Source organism: Myotis lucifugus, unplaced genomic scaffold, assembly GCF_000147115.1.
Source record: "Myotis lucifugus unplaced genomic scaffold, Myoluc2.0 scaffold_35, whole genome shotgun sequence".
Classification (NCBI taxonomy): domain Eukaryota; kingdom Metazoa; phylum Chordata; class Mammalia; order Chiroptera; family Vespertilionidae; genus Myotis; species Myotis lucifugus.
This window is the reverse complement of record NW_005871083.1, coordinates 3,979,086-3,997,408: the sequence shown is the minus strand read 5'-3', so window position 1 is coordinate 3,997,408 and position 18,323 is coordinate 3,979,086. Positions and strand designations below refer to the sequence as shown.

General features: G+C 56.2%; 1 protein-coding gene across 1 annotated transcript in view; it reads left to right on the top strand.

The window, feature by feature from the left end:
• The window catches only part of CMIP (c-Maf inducing protein), a 229,431-nt gene extending 211,320 nt beyond the window's left edge, over nucleotides 1–18,111 (top strand). The window contains 11 exon segments of the mRNA XM_006087043.3: nucleotides 1,875–1,940; nucleotides 3,159–3,185; nucleotides 3,419–3,467; nucleotides 5,317–5,424; nucleotides 7,637–7,753; nucleotides 9,445–9,585; nucleotides 10,344–10,391; nucleotides 11,458–11,604; nucleotides 12,876–12,981; nucleotides 14,341–14,411; nucleotides 16,219–18,111. Coding sequence (XP_006087105.1) covers nucleotides 1,875–1,940; nucleotides 3,159–3,185; nucleotides 3,419–3,467; nucleotides 5,317–5,424; nucleotides 7,637–7,753; nucleotides 9,445–9,585; nucleotides 10,344–10,391; nucleotides 11,458–11,604; nucleotides 12,876–12,981; nucleotides 14,341–14,411; nucleotides 16,219–16,272 — 934 coding nt within the window. The 3' untranslated portion in view covers nucleotides 16,273–18,111.
• Nucleotides 18,112–18,323: the final 212 nt, after the last annotated feature.

The following is an 18,323-nucleotide window of genomic DNA, read 5'->3' as shown; positions in this document are numbered from 1 at the left end:
ACACCAAAGGGCTGCCGATTCGGTTCCCTGTCTGGTCAAGTACAGGAGGCAACCAATCGATGTATCTCTCTCACATAGATGTTTCTCTCTGTCACATCAATAAAATTATGTCCTCAGGTCAGGATTAAGGGGGGGGGGAGGCGAGAGCTCCTTGGGGCGGGGGGCCTGGGACAGGGGACAGAGGGTACCAGATGAAAAGAAGGCTGAGAAACACTGAATTGAATGTGAAGGAGTTATGGGGCCGTAGGACCAAGAATCAGGTGTGTGCACTCACCTGGCTGTGTGCAAATGCTCCGGGGCCTGGGGAGGCCTGTCTGTCCTCAGGCTGAGGCGCTGCTGTTCCCCAAGTTTCCTGACCCTCGTGGCTTCTCTAGGGAGTTGGCAGAAGGTGCCGCTTCTTTAAGAAGCTGTGCTGGTGGGAGGGGAGCAGCCCTGCTGACTACACAGCTGCCTCCGGAAGCCGTTGCTGCCCTTCCGGGCCCTTTTAGCAGCCCAGCTCTGCAGTCACCTGGGCAGTTCTTACCCACTTCTCACCTGTGACAGGGGCTCTGGTGGGGCCCGTTCCATGAGCTAGCAAGTCCCGACACAGTGGGTGCTCAGCAGACCTCAGCTGTGGCTGTCCTTCAGGCGGATGCTGCTCCTGCGGTCGCACAAATGGGATGGGACCTCCTGCATTGGTCTCACCTAAGACCTCAGCTGAGGTCTGTCAGGGCAGCAAGGGGTCTGGCGTCAGCCTGGACTCGATTTTCCACCAGCCACTGCTGTGTTTGCCTCGGTTTCCCCATCTGTTAAGTGAGGCTACTCATATAATCATACTCTATAACAGCAGTGTATTAATTGTATAAATATATATAAAATTACATATAATCATAATCTTCATTGTGAAGAGTAAATGAACAGAGGTAAAGCTTTTGGCATATGCAGAGTGCATGTCCAATGTGTTGACAAAGTCGTAGCTGTTATTTTTTCAGTGTTACTATTACCATTGGTGTTATTATTGCTATTAGCAGTAACTGTTGTTGTTTTTTAAAGCTGTTATCTGGACACAGACTAGCAGTATCCAATATATCAGGAGGGTTGATCCAAACAACAAATAAATAGCCTATAATTTTTTTATTTTTTGTGAATCAGTCAGTTCTGGTTAGTCAAAGATGAGAATGACTTTGTATTCCCAACCTAAGCCCCCTTGTATTAGTCTGTATTAGTCTGCCCAAGCTTCCATAACAAACATTGCACAGACTGTCGGCTTAAAATAGCAGGCATTTATTTTCTCACAGTTCTGGAGGCTGGAGCTATGAACTCCAGGTGTGGGGCAGGGCTGGTTTCCTCTGAGACCTCTTTCCTTGGCCTGTTGATGGTCGTCCAAGTGTCTGTGTCCTCACCTCCTCTGATAAGGGCACTGGTCATGTTGGATCAGGACCTACCCTGTGACCTCATTTTACCTTAGTCACCTCTTTAAGGGCCTGTCTCCAAATACAGTTGGATTCTGAGGAGCTGGGGTATTAGGACTTCAACATATGAATGTGGGGGGGGGGTACATTTCAGCCCATAACACCCCTGATAGTTCAAAAGATGGAACAGTGACCCCGTGGCCTGAGTTCCAAGGCCAGGAGGGAGGAGATTCTGGGGAGTGGATGGCCAGCCCCTTCGGCTGCCACAAGGAGGTCCCTGGACCAGTTCTGTCCCCAGGCTTCGCAGTCACACTGTGCCAGCTCCCTGCTCACTGAGATGTCAGAGCAGAGTGGGTGCCACCTGACCCTCTGCCAGACTCTCGCCCGGCCTGTGGCCATCGTGACAGCACGCCGCCATCCGTGACAGCACGCTGCATACTTCACCCTCCAGACCCAGCCTGACCTCGCTCCTTCTCATTCTAGGTCCGACTATGATGACTGGAGACCGTCTCTGGCCAGCTTGCTTCAACCCATTCCATTCCCCAAAGAGTAAGTCCCACCCCACCGCCCACCTGTGAGGAAACCCTGAGCCGCCCACTGAGTCCCTAAGGGGGCCAGTTCTGTCTTGGATGCACACCGCCCCCTGGGAACATTGTGGCCGACAGCGGGAGATGGAGATGTGGTTCTCAGCTTCGAGACCCTCGGGGAGGCCCCCCTGGAAAATGGGGAGATCACCTCCTTGCATTGTTAGGGTTCACTGAGTTGAGAGTGCAAACAGCTGTCCCCATCGTGCCTGCATGCACTACAGTTAATGATCTTGATTATGCATCAAATGGGAACAGTAATACCTGCCTCCGATGCCATGGTAAAAACATAAAAAAGCACGTGCAGTCACTTTACATGTCATACAGCGACATGCCGAAAGCTCTCTTATGTCCATTATCAGCGTTAGCTCATGCTCCACAGTGAGTTGGCCAGAATGGACCCTCTGCCTCTCTAGCGGCCCTTGTCCACTTCTTGTATTGAATTAATCACAGCAAAATAGGGAGAAAACTGCCGAGGGTGATGGCCTGAGAGAAGTCGTGTTGAATAACCAGGCTCTGAAATGCCTCCAGGTCTCTCTTTCAATCGGCGTGGAGGAGCCAGGCCTCCGGAGGCAGCAGGCTCTCTGGAGCCGATTAGCGAGCCCATGTTTATGAAATGTGGCTCTCTGAGGGGGACATTACACTCAGTAATTGCCCCATTTGCTGGCTGGGCTGGTCCCCGGGGGCCCCCAGGACCCGAGACCAGAGAAATCTGACTCCTGAGAGCCGCTGGTCTCCAAGAGCAGTGGCGTCATTGGCTGCAGCCACCGTCCCCACAGCCCAAGGGACACACTTGACAGCGGGCCCATGATGCAATTCGCTTGGAGAACATCCCTGAATGCTGCCCTGGTGCGCACCTTAATTAGTGCGAACACTTAACGAGCACCCCTGGGTCCTGGTGTCCACGTGCAGACACACAAGCCACATGCATCCGCGAGCGCCCTCCTGCTTACAGGGTGGGTCTGGGGCGGCTGAGGGGCGTGGGGCTCAGTCTGCTCACTCATCAAAGGAGGCTTTGTTTTGCAGCTACAAGTAGGGACAAAATGTCGGTGCTTCATTCCAGCTTCCTGTCCATTCTTCGAGTCAGCCATAAAGCCTAGCGTCCCCAGAGGAAGACCTCTGGATGGTTGCCCTGTCCAGAAGCTCCCTGCTAACCGCACTCTCCCCTTTGTTTTTGTTGCAGAGCCCTCGCCCACGAGAAGTTCACCAAGTGAGTATTCGGGCAGCGCCCTCGTTACCTTCTTCTAGCGCGAGTGCCCTCTGTCCCGAGGTCATCCCAGCGGCCAGCCCTCCCTCCGTCACGTGCTTTCTGGGAGGCAGCCAGGCCCATCCGGGAGCTTCCTCATCCCGCCAGCTCAAGTGGGCTGGCTCCCCTCAGACCCCGTCCTCGGCCACCTAAGCCCGGACCCTGGGCATGACTCTGTCCCCACCTGTCTCTTCCAGGGAACTGAAGTACGTGATTCAGAGGTTCGCCGAGGACCCACGACAAGAGGTGAGGCCTCCTTTCTCCTCCCAGCCCGGCCATCGGGGCTCTAGCAGGCGCCGTCCGTGGTTCTGTCAGGGCCTCCTTGTCACCCACGGGCATTCGGAGCAGTTGGCAAAGGCTCTTATGCTCACCCTGTCTCAGACACACGTGTTCTCATTTAATCCTCATCACCCTACCAGTGGGTTCTATTTATCCCCATTTTACAGCAACATCACCCCCTTTCGGAGGTGAGAAAACGGAGGTTGGGTTCCATCCCCAAGGTCGTGCACTTGGTACATGGCTGAGGCAGGATTCGAACCCAGGGAGTGTGGCTGTAGAGCCTGTGCAGTAACCGGCTCTGCAGTGGGCACACTGGGCCAGGCAGAGCTGCGGAGACAGCAGCTGCTGGCCCTGCCCAAGGAGCTCGGGCCCCTCCTCTGTGCACATGGGGTCCGGGATGCAGAGGAGAGAGCAAGTTATTCTAGATGGAGCCTGAATATACTCTCCTCAGGCCATGCTGTAAAGCCTCGTTCCAGGAGGATCTAGAAAGATCTAGTTCTAAAACACCATGATTCTAAACCCTGATCCAAAAGCAGTTCTGAGCCTGATGGGAAGAAGCAGGACTGGCAGATAGGAAGCATCTACCTGGCTGGGACCAGTGATGGCCTCCCTTGTTTCTAGGAGTCTCAGAATCCCCTGGAAAGTGAGCCGTTATTTCAAACTTTGAAGTTTGAAGTGGTACCAGCTGCATCCCAGAGCAGCAAGGCAGAGCCAAGTGCTGGGAGGCCCAGGGGCTGGTGTGGCCTCCTTTGATTTTCTCTCCTGTTTCTCTTCCTCCCTCTCCCTTCACTCTCACTCCTGCTTTCTCCCTCCTAAATGAAGCCAGGGTTGTTTTCTTATAAATTCTTTGCTGTATTTGTCGAATAAGGTTTCATGCTCTTGATTCCTTGCTTCTTTGAAGCTGATAAGTTAACATTCAGTATCTCCCAACGCAGAGGGAAAATCAAAGCCCACCGCCTCTGTTTTTTGTTTACTTGTGTTTAATTGAATATCTGTGAGTCAGACTGTCCTTCCCTCCTGAAGGAAACGCTGGGCACTTCTCTCCGGGAGGAGGGGAGGAAATGCTGTTTCTCTCTCCGTGCGATTACAGCGGTGGCCAGGGTGGATGTGGACTTGTTCCTCCCCAGCACGCACACGTCTTTGCACATATGCACACCCGGCCCAACCACCCTGGGAAGGAGGTTGACAGCCACTAAAATTGCCCCTCACCCTGGAAAGAGACCCTTCTAGGGAGAGGCACAGAGACTCAGAAGGGGGTGCAGATAGGACCTACTGAGGGGGTGGCAGAGTCCCAGCGGGAGAGAGGGATGCTCAGGGCAGGGGCCCAGAGAGGACAGCACCCTTTCGAGTGAAGTAGGAAAGTCAGGCAGACACTCAGAGGCAGGGGGGCAGATACCCGAGTGAGGGTCAGTGATGGGGGGAGCAGAAACCCCAAGAGTGGGTGGGGCAGCGAGAGGGGGAAGTCTGAGGGGTTAGAGATGCAGAGAGAATGACAGAGACCCAGACAGAGAAGAGGGGGGGAAATGCCCCTTAGTCCCCGAAAGGCACAGGGGAAAGGGGGCTGCGTCTGAGCAGCTGCTTCCAGCCTCTCTCCCCTGTTTGGCCACTAACCAAGCTGGGCCGGCTCTGTCCCGCGGGCTGATGCTGATGCTGGATCCCCGTGTCGGACACCACAGCTGGGATTTAGTTGAAGGCCAGGTCACTGACTGAACAGCTGTAACGGTTTCACTGCCCAAGCCCTTCACATGCGTGTAGATCGAAGTTCAGCGTTAGGGTCGGTCTGCGCAGCACTGACCCTGTGCCTTCCCTCCCGCAGGTGCACTCCTGCCTGCTGAGCGTGCGGGCCGGCAAGGACGGCTGGTTTCAGCTCTACAGCCCCGGAGGGGTGGCCTGCGACGATGATGGGGAGCTGTTCGCCAGCATGGTATGTGGGGGTCACCTCTCACAATGAAGGAGAGCTGCCCGAGCCACTTGGGCCACCCCGGGGATTTCCAGGCCTGCGTGAGGCTGGTGAAGATGGCAGCGGGAGCAAATGTCACTTTCTCCTCTCCTGCCCGAGCAGACACCCAGCTAGGGTTGAACTCTGCCCCACTCAGTCTCACTCAGCAGTGTGAGGTGACGCTGTACCCCGTTTTACAGACGAGGAGGCTGAAGACCAGGTTAGCTGCCCAAGCTCTCACAGTTCATCGTGGTTGCCATGTTAAGTCCAGGGACTGAGCACATGGGGATTCTGGGAGGCACCGCAGGTCCGTCAGCTCATCTCATCTGCAATGAGAGGCCCAGGTCAGGATGGTCGTCCCACCTTGGAGACGTGGGGTGTGAGACCACCAGACCATGAACTGCACCGGTGGTGACTTTGGTGCGTTGTGCACTTTGTCAGACACCTCACGTGCACTCTCTCTTAATCCTCATGACAACCCTGTCCCTTAATCACATCCATGTGGCGATAGGCCCAGAGGTGCAGAGGCCACACAGGCCTTCCGACCTCTCGTCCTCCCTTGACCCAGGCCCAGGCGGTCCAGAGCCGGCCCCTCCTTCCAGTGGCAGAGTGTCCGTCTCCTGAGAGGAGCAGACTCCATCTCCCAGGCCAGATGCTCCTCCAGGTGGCTGGCCACCTCAGTTGTCCCACCTGTTGACAAAACCAGCTCAGTTCCAAGATCACACCTGTTCCCAAGCCTGAGACAGCGAGGGGGTCAGCCAGGCCAGGTCAGGTGGCAGCGCTGCTACGCACCAGCGTGATGACCTTGGGCTGCTAACCTGCCTCTCTGGGCTTCAGCTTCCTCGTCTGTGAAACAGGAAGTGTAGTATAGTCTTTCGGGGGTTAGGGGGGTGGGGGGGTCACGTGTGGATAGAGGGGGCAGGGCGCAGCGCACAGCAGTGCTCAGAAGGGACGGCTGTGGTTATTCCCATCTATGCTGGGCGACAGTTCCGCAGGCGAGCGCTCCTGAGGCTCACAGTGAGCCCAGCTGAGTTCCTGCAGTGACAACTCCGCCTGGTGCTGGCCCAGGAACTTTCTAGAAAGGGGCTTATTTTTAGGTCATTTTTCTTACTCACTCTCTCCACTCCTCACATCCCTTTGGAGGGCCCTGTGCATCCTGGAAGTGCTGGCCCTGCCTGCCTGCACCTCCTCTCACCTCTCCCTGCGGCTCCTCTGACGTCACAGCTTCACCATGGCAACACCCCGTGGTCCCCCACCCCTGTGTGAGAGAGACTTCAGGGAGCTGGCAGAGCTGTTAATGATGGAGCGGAAAAAATATACTTGGGAAGGAAGGAAGCAGGCAGCCCCTGGGATGGCAAGGCGTCATTTCCACAGATACGCACGCGAAGAAGGTTGTCCCCTTGATTAGGCCACCGTTTGCAACCATGATGGTCACTGGCTATTGGTGTGAAGTCGGGGAGAGCAAACGAGGTGCTGGGGCCCAGCCCTGTTGCTTGGGTCCCCTTCCCCTGGGCCCCGTCTCCAGGAACCAGAAAGAAGCACAGTTTCCTTACTGGCTGCTCCACCTCTAACCCAGGATGGAGCAGAATTTGCCTGTTGGATTTCTGGGGCAGGTGATCACACACAATACCCTCGGAGCTCACAGCGGGCTGAGGAAGGGGAGGCGGGGCTCTGTACCATCCCCTGTCCCGTGAGGCCGGGCACCCTGAGCGAGGGCTGCCCGGGGGCTTCTGCCAGGCTCACCGGTGCTGACCCTGAGGGCCGGACATCAGCAGAGAATATATGACATGAAGTTGACTGTTTGACCATGTTTAAGAGCTCAGTTCAGGGGCATTAAGGAATTCACACTGTTCTGCAGTTATCACCACCATCCATCTCCAGAACCTTCATCTTCCCGCTGGGCTACTGCCCCATCCAGTCCTGGCCCCGCCATCCACTTTCTGTCTCTGACTGCTCTGGGCCCCTCATGGGGGAGGAATCCTAGGATTGTCCTGTGTGTCCTCGAGGTTCACCCATGTGGGAGCATGTGTCGGGGAGGGGTCTTTCGAATGCCCCTGGGGGGCTGGTGATCATGTCGGATCTCTCTGTCCAGACAGGACGTGGTCTGATCAGTATCATCTTGGTTCACAAACTTTCCACACACGGAAGCAGGCACCACAGGCCACAGCCCCTTCACCTGGGCCGTCTCTCCTCACAGGTGCACATCCTCATGGGCTCCTGTTACAAGACCAAAAAATTCCTGCTCTCCCTGGCGGAAAACAAGCTGGGACCCTGCATGCTCCTGGCGCTGAGGGGCAACCAGACCATGGTGGAGGTGAGGAGCCATCCCGGTCCCTGTCCTTGTTGATGGAGCTCTGAGCACAGCTATTACAGGAGCTGGGGACACAGCGGCGGACCCGGCAGGTGCAGTCCCAGCCTTCGGAGCTCAGCGAGCAGGAGGCCTTTGTCACCAGTTTCTTCCTTTCACCTGTGATGGGCATTGTCCAAAGGCTCAGGAGTGTCTGCTCCGTTTGTCTGTTGCTGCGTAACAGACCAACCCAAATGGGCCTCGAACAATACTTGCCTTTCTATTGCTCTCGGAGCTTGGGGTGACTGGACTCAGCTGACCAATTCTCACTCTGCGTCTCTCGTGGGGTCACAGTCAGATGGGGGGCTGGCTCACCTCCAAGGCTTCTGGCCTAAGAGGACTCCACCGGCCGAGCTCCCGGGCCTCTCTCCACGCAGCAGCCTGGGGTGGGAGGGCTCCCACTCACCAAGGAGCACACACCGGTCCCAGCCCCCATGTCACCTCCCTGCTCCACTGTCTCCCCAAAGTCCCCAGAGCCACTGCACAGAGAGAGGCCAGCCAGAGCCATTCCGCTTCCCAGCTCAGCCTCAGAAGTCAGGCGGCATCACTGCCACTCACACCCGCTGGAAGTCAGTCCCCAAGGCGGGGCTGCAGTCAAGAGGACGGGGTTAGACTTCACTCAGCAGGAAGAGCATCCCATGCAAGTGGGAGGGATGGTGAGACTTGAGGACCAAAGAGGCATTAGCAAGAGGCAGGAGCAGAGCCTTCCAGGCTGTGGGACCAAACCCACCAAGGCCTGCAGCAGGAGGCTTGGTGGGAGAAGAGGAGAGGCCAGGCCCTAGCCCGCAGGCCGGATCCGGCCCGTTTGAAATGAATAAAACTAAAAAAAAAAAAAGACCGTACCCTTTTATGTAATGATGTTTACTTTGAATTTATATTAGTTCACACAAACACTCCAGCCATGCTTTGGTTCCGGCCCTCCGGTCCAGTTTAAGAACCCATTGTGGCCCTCGAGTCAAAAAGTTTGCCCACCCCTGCCCTAGAACATAGTGAGTCCAGGGCTAGAGGCTCGGGATGCGGGCGGACATGCGTAAAGAGCCTGGTGCCCATGGGTCCTGGTGAGGAGGTTGGAGCTGAGTGCCTTGTGTGGGGCAGGGGGAGAGGAGAGAGCAGGAGCAGTGGCGTGAGGGCTGGGCTGGCTCTCCTGGGCGAGTGAGAAGGGAAAGGGGATCTCAGAGGCAGGACTGTCAGCCTGTGGGTCTGGGCAGAGGGCCTGGGAGGGAAAGTGCATGTGCGGCTGCCCGAGGCACAGGTCCCAGGCTCCAGCTCTGGGAGCGTGTCTGAGCACCTGCTGTGTGCTCAGCACGGGGGCAGGAACCAGGGATAGAAAGAGGTGTCCTGTCCTTGGGCCTGGTGTGCATCGTTTCGTGTGCATTTACTAAAAGCCGGCTTGCTGTGCGCTCGGCTGGGCGTACACCAGCACTCCCATTGTACAGGGGGAAGCTGGGGCAGGCGATCTGCAGTGTCACAGCGGGAGAGCGGGCTGCTGATTTTCAAAATAAGGCCTTTAGGGTAGAAGGGGTGTATTGAACTTACTGAGAGACCCCCCCTTTTCAGGGCGTGTGGGGCTGTTGGGATTCGCTGCTTGCCTCTGCCCCTTCAGGGAGGGCCCGTCCAGAGTTGCAGCCGGTGGTAACGTGCTCCCCATCTCTCGACAGATCCTGTGCTTGATGCTGGAGTACAACATCATCGACAACAACGACACCCAGCTGCAGATCATCTCAACCCTGGAGAGTACTGGTGTGGGGAAGCGCATGTACGAGCAGCTGTGCGACCGGCAGCGGGAGCTGAAGGAGCTGGTGAGCCCACGGCTAGGCCGGCCAGCAAGAGCGCGGGGTGCAGTGGGGCAGAGCCCAGGGACCTCTGCACCCGTGGGGACCTCTGTCTCATCAAATCCCCCTCTAGATCCAAAGAGATCATGATTAGCACCCACCACTCTCCAGATCATCAGAGAGGTCAAGCCAGTGCCCCAAATCACACAGCGTATCCAGGTCCTGGCCCGACAACCTCCTGTCTCATCCGTAGAGCCATGCATGGCAGTCACTGTCTGCTCACCGCCCCCCACCCCAGCTCTACCTCCCATTTCAGTTCCTGGGCCTTGACTTTCAAATGCCAGCACATCTCTTGGCCAAACAGCTCTCTGTCCACATGCTTGCAGAGCAGAAGTGGCGGGGCGTTCACGCCCCTGTCCCCTGGAGCAGCCTCAGCCAGTGACTGGTGGGAGAGGGTATGCAAAGGCCTTCTCTCACTGCTCAGGAGGGGTGGCTCTGGGGCGTGGCTCCTCCACCACTTCCCAGAGGTCCCTGGGGCAGCTGGGTTGATAGCAGCACCTTCCATTGGGGGCCTTGATGGGCTCACTTTCCTACTCCCTGACTCTGGGAGCACCTCTTGAATAAACGGCCTTTGCTCAAACCTTGTCTCGGGTCTGCCCCTGGGATCACAACCATCATGCTGCTTCTCCAACCAAGAAATAGGTGCCCTGAGTGTAAAGAGAGGCGGGACGCAGGGAGGAAACTCGGGAAAGAATGGGTCATAATCAGCGTGGTTTCTGTTGCAGCAAAGGAAAGGCGGGCCCACCAGGCTAACACTGCCCTCCAAGTCCACAGTGAGTTGGTTTTATTCTCTCTGCGGGGCCGGGTGGAGGGAAGAGGGGCTGGTCCTCCTGCTGGGAGGGCAGGTGGTGTCTGTTGGAGGTGATGGGGGAGGTGAACCGGGACCATAGGACTTGAACAGCCAGCTTTTTTAGGAGGAAACCAAACATTATGAAAAAGATGATCGCTTATTAATGTTAACATGTTACCAGTTATTACAATAATAATGGTAATAGCTAATATACATTGAGCATTTTTATACCAGATACTGTGTTGTTAAGTTCTTTTCTCCTCACAAAAACCCACTTAGGTTGGTCCTCGTATCATCCCCATTTTGCAAGGGATCTTAGTTTCTTATATCCCGATGCCCCACCATTCTTAGCACATGGCTTCTTCCTCGTGGTCCAAAAAAGGCTGCTCCAGCTCCAGCCATCTTGTCTGCATTCCGGCAGCAGGAAGAAGGAAGAAGCAAAGATAAACGTGACCCTTCATAGAAGTTCCACTTGACACAACAACTTGTATATCATGGTCCGGGTTTAGCACATGGCCCCAGCAGCTGAAAAATGAGCTTTAATTCAGGACAGCCAGGTGGCAGCTGAAACTCAGGAATTCTATCGCTAACATGGGAGGGAGAATGGGTGTGAGCCTCAACAACCTCACAGTCTGGGCCTCCGATATTTGTCCTCCTCCACAGTCCTGAGAGTTGAGAGGGGGCCTTCGTGTTAGCACGTGCCAAGTGGGTATGGGCTGCTGCCTGGGAGGGGGAGGGGTGTCTGTGCACACATGCACACCCGTGGGGAGGACTTGGCCTTGGAACACCCCAGTTGCTGACTCAGGTGTGAGTCACCGCACTGAAGGCTCTTTCCTCCGTCTGGCAGCTGCCACCAACAGAGACAGCCCTCCCTCCCTGACACTCCCAGCCGCCAGGCCATGCCCTCACCTCCGCTCCTGGGGACTTGCTGCCCCCAGAAACCGCTCTCTGTGGAGCAGGGGGAAGGAGCTGGGGGAGGAGGTGGATGGCTCAGGGCCGCAGGGAGCTCCCGGCCGCCCCTGAGACCCCACCTGCCCATCTGTGTGCAGGACGCAGACTTGGCTCGGTTGCTGAGCTCTGGCTCCTTCGGAAACCTGGAGAACCTCAGCTTGGCCTTCACCAATGTCACCAGTGCCTGCGCTGAGCACCTCATCAAACTGCCTTCTCTCAAGCAGCTGAACCTGTGGTCCACTCAGGTACACACGCCCACCCGCGCCTGCGCCGGGTTCCCCTCCATGCACCCTGCACCCTGCGTTCTCCTCCATGCTCCCTGCACCCTACACCTGCGCCCTGCGTTCCCCTCCATGCACCTGCACCCCATGTTCTCCATGCACCCTGCACCCGCGTTCTCCTCCATGCACCCTGCACCCTGCACCCCATGTTCTCCTCCATGCACCCTGCACCCCGCGTTCTCCTCCATGCACCCTGCACCCTGTGTTCTCCTCCATGCACCCTGCACCCCATGTTCTCCATGCACCCTGCACCCCATGTTCTCCATGCACCCTGCACCCCGCGTTCTTCATGCACCCTGCACCCCATGTTCTCCTCCATGCACCCTGCACCCCATGTTCTCTTCCATGCACCCTGCACCCTGTCTTCTCCTCCCTCACCCTGCTCCCTGCACCCTGTGTTCTCCTCCATACACCCTGCGCCTGCGCCCTGCACCCTGCTTTTGTGTTCTCCTCTCTGTTCCCTGCCCCTACACCCTCCTCCATACCCTGTACCCTCCTCCATGGCTGGCCTTTCTGCCCAGAGCCCATGGCCCAGTCACTGGATTACCATACCCCCTCCCTGGCTCAGCAGCCACTTCCCAGAGGCAGAGGAGGTGTAGGACCTCATGAAGCCTAGTGGCCCATTTCACTGTTGGAGTTGCTGAGGTCCAGGGCAAGGGCATGCCAGGCAGAGCTGAGAGGCAGGGTCTCCTGTGCCTGTGGGTAGCTGTGGGCCTTTTCCTTGTAATAATGGCCATGGCACAACGACACTTGCTGCCGGTGCTCAGGATCAATAGCCCTGTTAAACACTTAGCGTGGATCAGCACAAGTGGTCACCATTCCACACCTCTGACCTGTCAGCCCCGCCATCGCCACATTGTACAGAATGACAGTCGGCATACCCTTCTGGGCCCAACATTCCACTCCTTAGCCCATCCCCTGTCCTGCCCAGGAAAAGGCCACCTCACCTCCCACTCACAGCCCCCCATTGACAGATGGCCAAACCGATTTGCAGGGAGGGCCCTTGCCAGGCCCATGTCCCACCAGCAAAAGCTGGATTGGAAGCGAGGTCAGGAGAGGCTGTGGAGAAAAGTGAGAACAGCCCAGACCCCAAGGCTGGGAGGGCTGTGGGCCTCAGAGCTGGGCTCTGTCCCTATTCCCTCCCTCCACAGCTGCCCCAGCCCTGGGGTTATATCCTGGGCTGCCTTGGGGGGCCAGAGTTGGTCTCCAGGGCTGAGAGGTTCTGTGCCCCACAGTTTGGAGACGCCGGCCTGCGCCTCCTGTCGGAACACCTCACCATGCTCCAGGTGCTGAACCTGTGCGAGACGCCTGTCACCGATGCTGGCCTGTTGGCCCTCAGCTGTGAGTACTGAGGGGCTGCCAGGGTGGGTGAGGGCCCCCTTCCATTCATTCATTCATTCATTCATTCATTCCACTTGACACCATACACTGTGCTATGTGGCACAAGCATTTATTGAGCACCTACTATGTGCCAGGCACCATTTTAGGTTCTAGGAACAAAATGGGGAAAATACCCCTGCCCTCATGAACTTAAATTTTAGAGGAAAAAGTAAAAACGAGTAAGGCCCAGCCTTTACCCTCCTGATGCTGTCATAGCCCCAGGGGGGTCGGGGGTGCAGGTTCAAGGAAAATGCTCCAGGGCATTGCTACTGTGCTCCCCAGTCCACCTGAGCCATCACCTGGGAGCCGGTTAGAAAGGCAGATTCTTGGGCCCCGCCCCAGCCCTACTGGCTCCGAAACTGCACTTGTATACATGCCTGGGAGAGTCCTGGCACATTGAAGTTTGAGAAGCGCTGCCCTCACACGAAGAGCCACACAATACTCACTCAGGGAACCTCGAAATGGCAGTTTCTGAGCCCAGCCCTCATCTACTGAATGAAGATCCTGGGGGATGCTGAGCCTGGGGACCTGCATTTCCCATTTCTGTCCCATTGGTGTAGGTGAGAGGCCCCGTGCCTCAGAAGGGAGGGACCAGGGAAGGCTTCCCTGGGAGGTGATTGGATCTGGGTGGGAAAGACATACGTAGGAGTTGGCCAAGAGGGAGGCGTGCTGGACAGTGGCCATGACTTCTACAAGGTTGTTGTCGGGGTGCTTAGGAGGGGGTGGGGCAGGTGGCAGGGTAAATGGAAGGTGGAGAGGAGGAGATTTGGAGCCACTTCTCTGAAAATGGCATTATTGCTGGATGTCAGTGTTGATGGGGCCTGGGTAGCAGTGCAGATCCCTGGCCCCGCTCTGGCCCCTGCCTCACATCTCTGGGAGTTGACAGGACATTCAGGCCTTTCGCAGGCTCCCTGTGTACCTCGTGACGCAAACCGAAGTCTGAGGGCTGCTCTGGAGAAACAAGGGCTTGAGTCAGCTTCTGGGGTTCCCTTGCAGGAGAGCCAGCCCCATTCCATCGGGGCTTGTCTGGGGCGAAATAACTTGAGCTCTGGTCTAGGCAGTGGAAGGACAAGACGAGGGACCAGAAGGGATGGCAGGTCAGAGGGCAGGGAGAGAACATGGGCCTAATTCAGACCAGCACGTGCCTGAAACGGGCGTTCTGTCCCACGCAGCCCCCAGCTGTGCTCCCTCCCCATCTCCTAAGCGGGGACCTTGGCATCTGCAGTCAGGCCCCCAGCTTGACCGTCTCTTACCTGCAGCTGGCCCTGTGGGGTCTCGCTGACCTAATGACTGTCTGTCTGTGTGTCTCTTCTTGTACAGCCATGAAGAGTCTCTGCAGTTTAAACATGAACAGCACCAAGCTCTCAGCCGACACCTATGAAGATCTGAAGGTAATTCCTTCCTTCCATCCTCCTCCCTCTGGCCAGCATCTAGATCAGCGGTTCTCAACCTGTGGGTCGCGACCCCTTTGGGGGTTGAACGACCCTTTCACAGGGGTTGCCTAAGACCATCGGAAAACACATATATAATTACATATTGTTTTTGTGATTAATCACTATGCTTTAATTATGTTCAATTTGTAACAATGAAAATACATCCTGCATATCAGATATTTACATTATAATTCATAACAGTAGCAAAATTACAGTTATGAAGTAGCAACGAAAATAATTTTATGGTTGGGGGTCACCACAACATGAGGACCTGTATTAAAGGGTTGTGGCATTAGGAAGGTTGAGAACCACTGGTCTAGATAGTGGTGCTTTGCCCTCATGGAGGAAAAAGGGTGTGACCCCAGCCGATAAGCCAGGAAAGAAAAGAATGGCCGATGGAAAGAACTGATAAAGAGCAGGCCAGCAGGGAACGGGTGGAGTGGAAACCGGGAGGGCCTGTGTGGCATGGGATGATGGGGACAATCCTTGAGCTGAGACCCCAGAGGGGAGATGCCAGGGCTGCGGGGGCAAGAGGAAGCTTCATGCGAAGGTCCTATGGCGGAAAGGTCACAGGAGCTGACTTTGTAGCAAACGTGACTAGAAAGTGAGAAAGAGAACAGACCGGGACAGACGGAGTAAGCCCACATAGGTCACGGGAGGACTCTGGATCCTATCCACGTGCAGGAGACAGCTTCAGGGGCTCTGACAGGGCCGTGAGCTGCCTAAAGCTTGTTCTGGCTGCTACGTGGAAAATAGATACTTTTGAGAGGGAGTATGAGCAAGAGTAGAAGCAGGGAGAACAGTCACAGGCTGGTGCAGCCACACAGTAAGAGCTGGCGGCAGCCAGATTGGAGAGATGAAACTGGGGAAAGGAAGAGAACCAGCCGTGCCTCCCAGCCTCCACGTTTCGGGACTCGGGGGGCCACGAAGTGCACAACCCAGTGCCTCCAGATCTCCCCGTTTCCCAAGAAAACCTGGAAATCTAGTTTGTCCTGTGCAGTCTGCTAATGTTGAAAGGTCGGCTTAAGTATTGTTTACAGTGCTGTCCTGTGACTGCAGGCCCCAGTGTGCGGCCTCTGCATTGGGAGCCATTGAGGGCTGTCGAGCACCAGAGAGGAGCCGTGAGGAGGTGTCCGTGTGATAGAAGGGCTCCCTGGCCGGTGCCCAGGAGAGCTGGGAAGGGGGAGTAAAGGCAGGAGGCGGGTTGGCAGCCTCTGTGCCGTGCAGACTTGTCAGGAAGGAGCCAACTGTTCCTAAAGGAGGACGAGAGGCGGCGTCCGGGTGGCAGGGATGGAGAGAGGGAGCTGCCTGAGGAACGGCAGGCGGGGACCATCCACCAGGCCCCTGGACCAGCAGCGTAGGTGACCCTGCTTCATTCACCTGCCGGTTTCTGAGAGGGACGAGGCTGTGAGCAGTGGTAAAGCGAGACTCACCTTCCGGAGAGCACAGGGCTCTGTGGGACGGCGCTCTGGGCCTCATGCATTAGGTATTTGGTCCCTGGCATCGTCCCGTGAGCCTGGGACTGGGTTCAGATCCCTCCACAGATGAGGAAGCTGAGGCTCCGGGAGGTTTGTGAGGGAGCTGTCCAAGGTCGGGCGTCCAGCAGGGGATCCAGCCCCTCTGAGGCCATTTGCTCTGGAGCCAGGGACACCCCACCTGCTCAGTTCTCTCTGAAGTCACCCCGCTCTGACCTCCAGGGAGCGGCAAGGTGGGGAGGGCAGGGCCAGGTTCTGGAAGGGACCGGATCCTTCTTGCTCCTCCGCAGGCCAAGCTCCCCAACCTGAAGGAGGTGGACGTCCGCTACACAGAGGCCTGGTGAAGCTCCGCGCAGGAAGGAGTCTGCAGCCGCAACACACAACTCTTGACTAATAGCCGTAGAGCGCCAGGCCTGGGTCCCACCCAGCCTCCTGGCTGTGCGATAGATGGGGGTCTTTCTGGGGGCAGAGGGCGCTGGGGGAGGGGGAGGGGAAGGTCACGAGCACGCCCAGCCCCCGCCTAATTCTCTTAGCTTCATAATTGGAACCTTGACCTGATCTAAACGGACTTTGTAGCAACCAGAGGAGCATCAGCGGGTCGGGGAGGGCGTGGGGGAGGGGGTGGGGACGGGGAGGGGGACCCTTTGTGGATTTTCTTTGCCTTTGTGTTTAATGCCGTGTGGGAAAAGTGAACTCTGACGCCACCATCACGTATCCAATGGGCCTCCAGGCCGAGAAGGAGGCTTCTCCTCAGAGGTCCCGCGGAGAACTCACCTGCCACTGGGACCGGAGGGCCCAGTCCCACCACCCCATCCTGTGTCCTCGCCATCGCTATGCAAAGTGGTTCTCGTTGTACATAAGATTTAAATAATGCGCCTATTTAAGAAACGTTGACAAACTGCAGGTCTGGGACCTGCCTCTTATTTATGAAGTCTCTGACCCGCCCGCCCACCTGCCGCCGCCCACCCGCCCTGGCGTGCAGTCCTGTATAAACCAGTTGGCTGTCAGGGTAGTGGTAGTGTTATTGTTATTTTTTTAAAGGAAACAAAAAAAAAAGAACCTTCTTGGAAAATTAATTGCTTTGTAGTAATGGATTCTGTATGCTAATGCTCTCTCCTCGTCTGTCTGTCTGTCTGCCCACCCACCCCTGTGCGTTTCCCAGATGTCTCCAACTTCCTCACGGGGTGGGGGTCAGGCTGGGGGAGGAAAAGTGGGGTCCCCACATTGTGGTCTTGCTCCTCCAAGGCCCTGGCTTTCTCTCGGCCCCTTTTACACATTTGGAGGGGGGTGCTAACCTGTCGTCCCCCCACCCCCGGAGAGGAGCTGCCCCACCCTCTCCCTCTCCCTGGAGCGCCGTCTCCGCGCCTCCGCTGTCCCGGCCCTGACTGAGACTCTGCGACCTGTGGCCTCCCTCCCTCCCGTGCCCGTGGTCTCCTCGTGCATGCGCCTCCCTGCATGGTCTCGGGAGGAGAGCGAGACGTCGCCTCCACCAGCCTGACTGCCCAGCCCCCCATGAATGTGACCACTGCACAGACCCTGTTCCACCCGCCCGGACAGCCAACCTCCTTTCTTTTATAAACAGGCGGCTTTTTCTTAACAAGCCCTCACTGTACAGAGCAGCCCCTTTACGGTTTACTTGGGGTCCCCTCTCCCCAAAGTCCCCTTTTCTGTTGTTTTAGCACAAATACGCCCCCTCCGGCACCTCCAGACCTAACCCCCAGTCAATGTAATTGTTTTATATATATTTAATCTTATTCAATGGAAACCATGCTTTTGTCGTTTTATACTTTGCTAGGTAGACTTTATTACCCCCCGACTATGCCCTCATTTTTTTAAAAAAGGAAAAAAAAGAAATTGGGTTTCAGTCTTAATTCATTTTACGTGCCAGGTTTTATTTCGTGTGTGCGTGAGTGTTCTGTTTTGTGTTTTGTTTTGTTGTTGTTGTTTTCTGTTGTTTGGTTTTATTCTCTCCCCCCAGTCCCATACTTTATAGCACTCTGGTGCAGGAAGAAGCAGAAGCAACAAAAAAAAATTTAAAAAGGAAAAAAAAAAAAAAGAACTGAGACATGCCACCTTTTCCCTTCGCACTGTTGCTTTTCCTGATGGTTATACTACTGTCACGTAGCTGTGTTCAGAGATGTGAAATACTTTCAGGCAAAAATAAACTGTAAGTGACTCATTGACCTCTGGCCTTTCTGTGTGGCTTCCCGAGGGTCTTGCGGGGGGGACGGGCACGACCCAGGCCGGAGTCGGGGCTCACAGCTGAGTCCAGTCACCTGCCTGGGTGTCCAGGGCTCCTCCTCCTCAACCCTGCTGACAGATGTGGGGGCGTCCTGGACACCGGGGGGTGCTGAGCAGTACCCCTGGCCTCAGCCACTTGATGCCAGGAGTACCT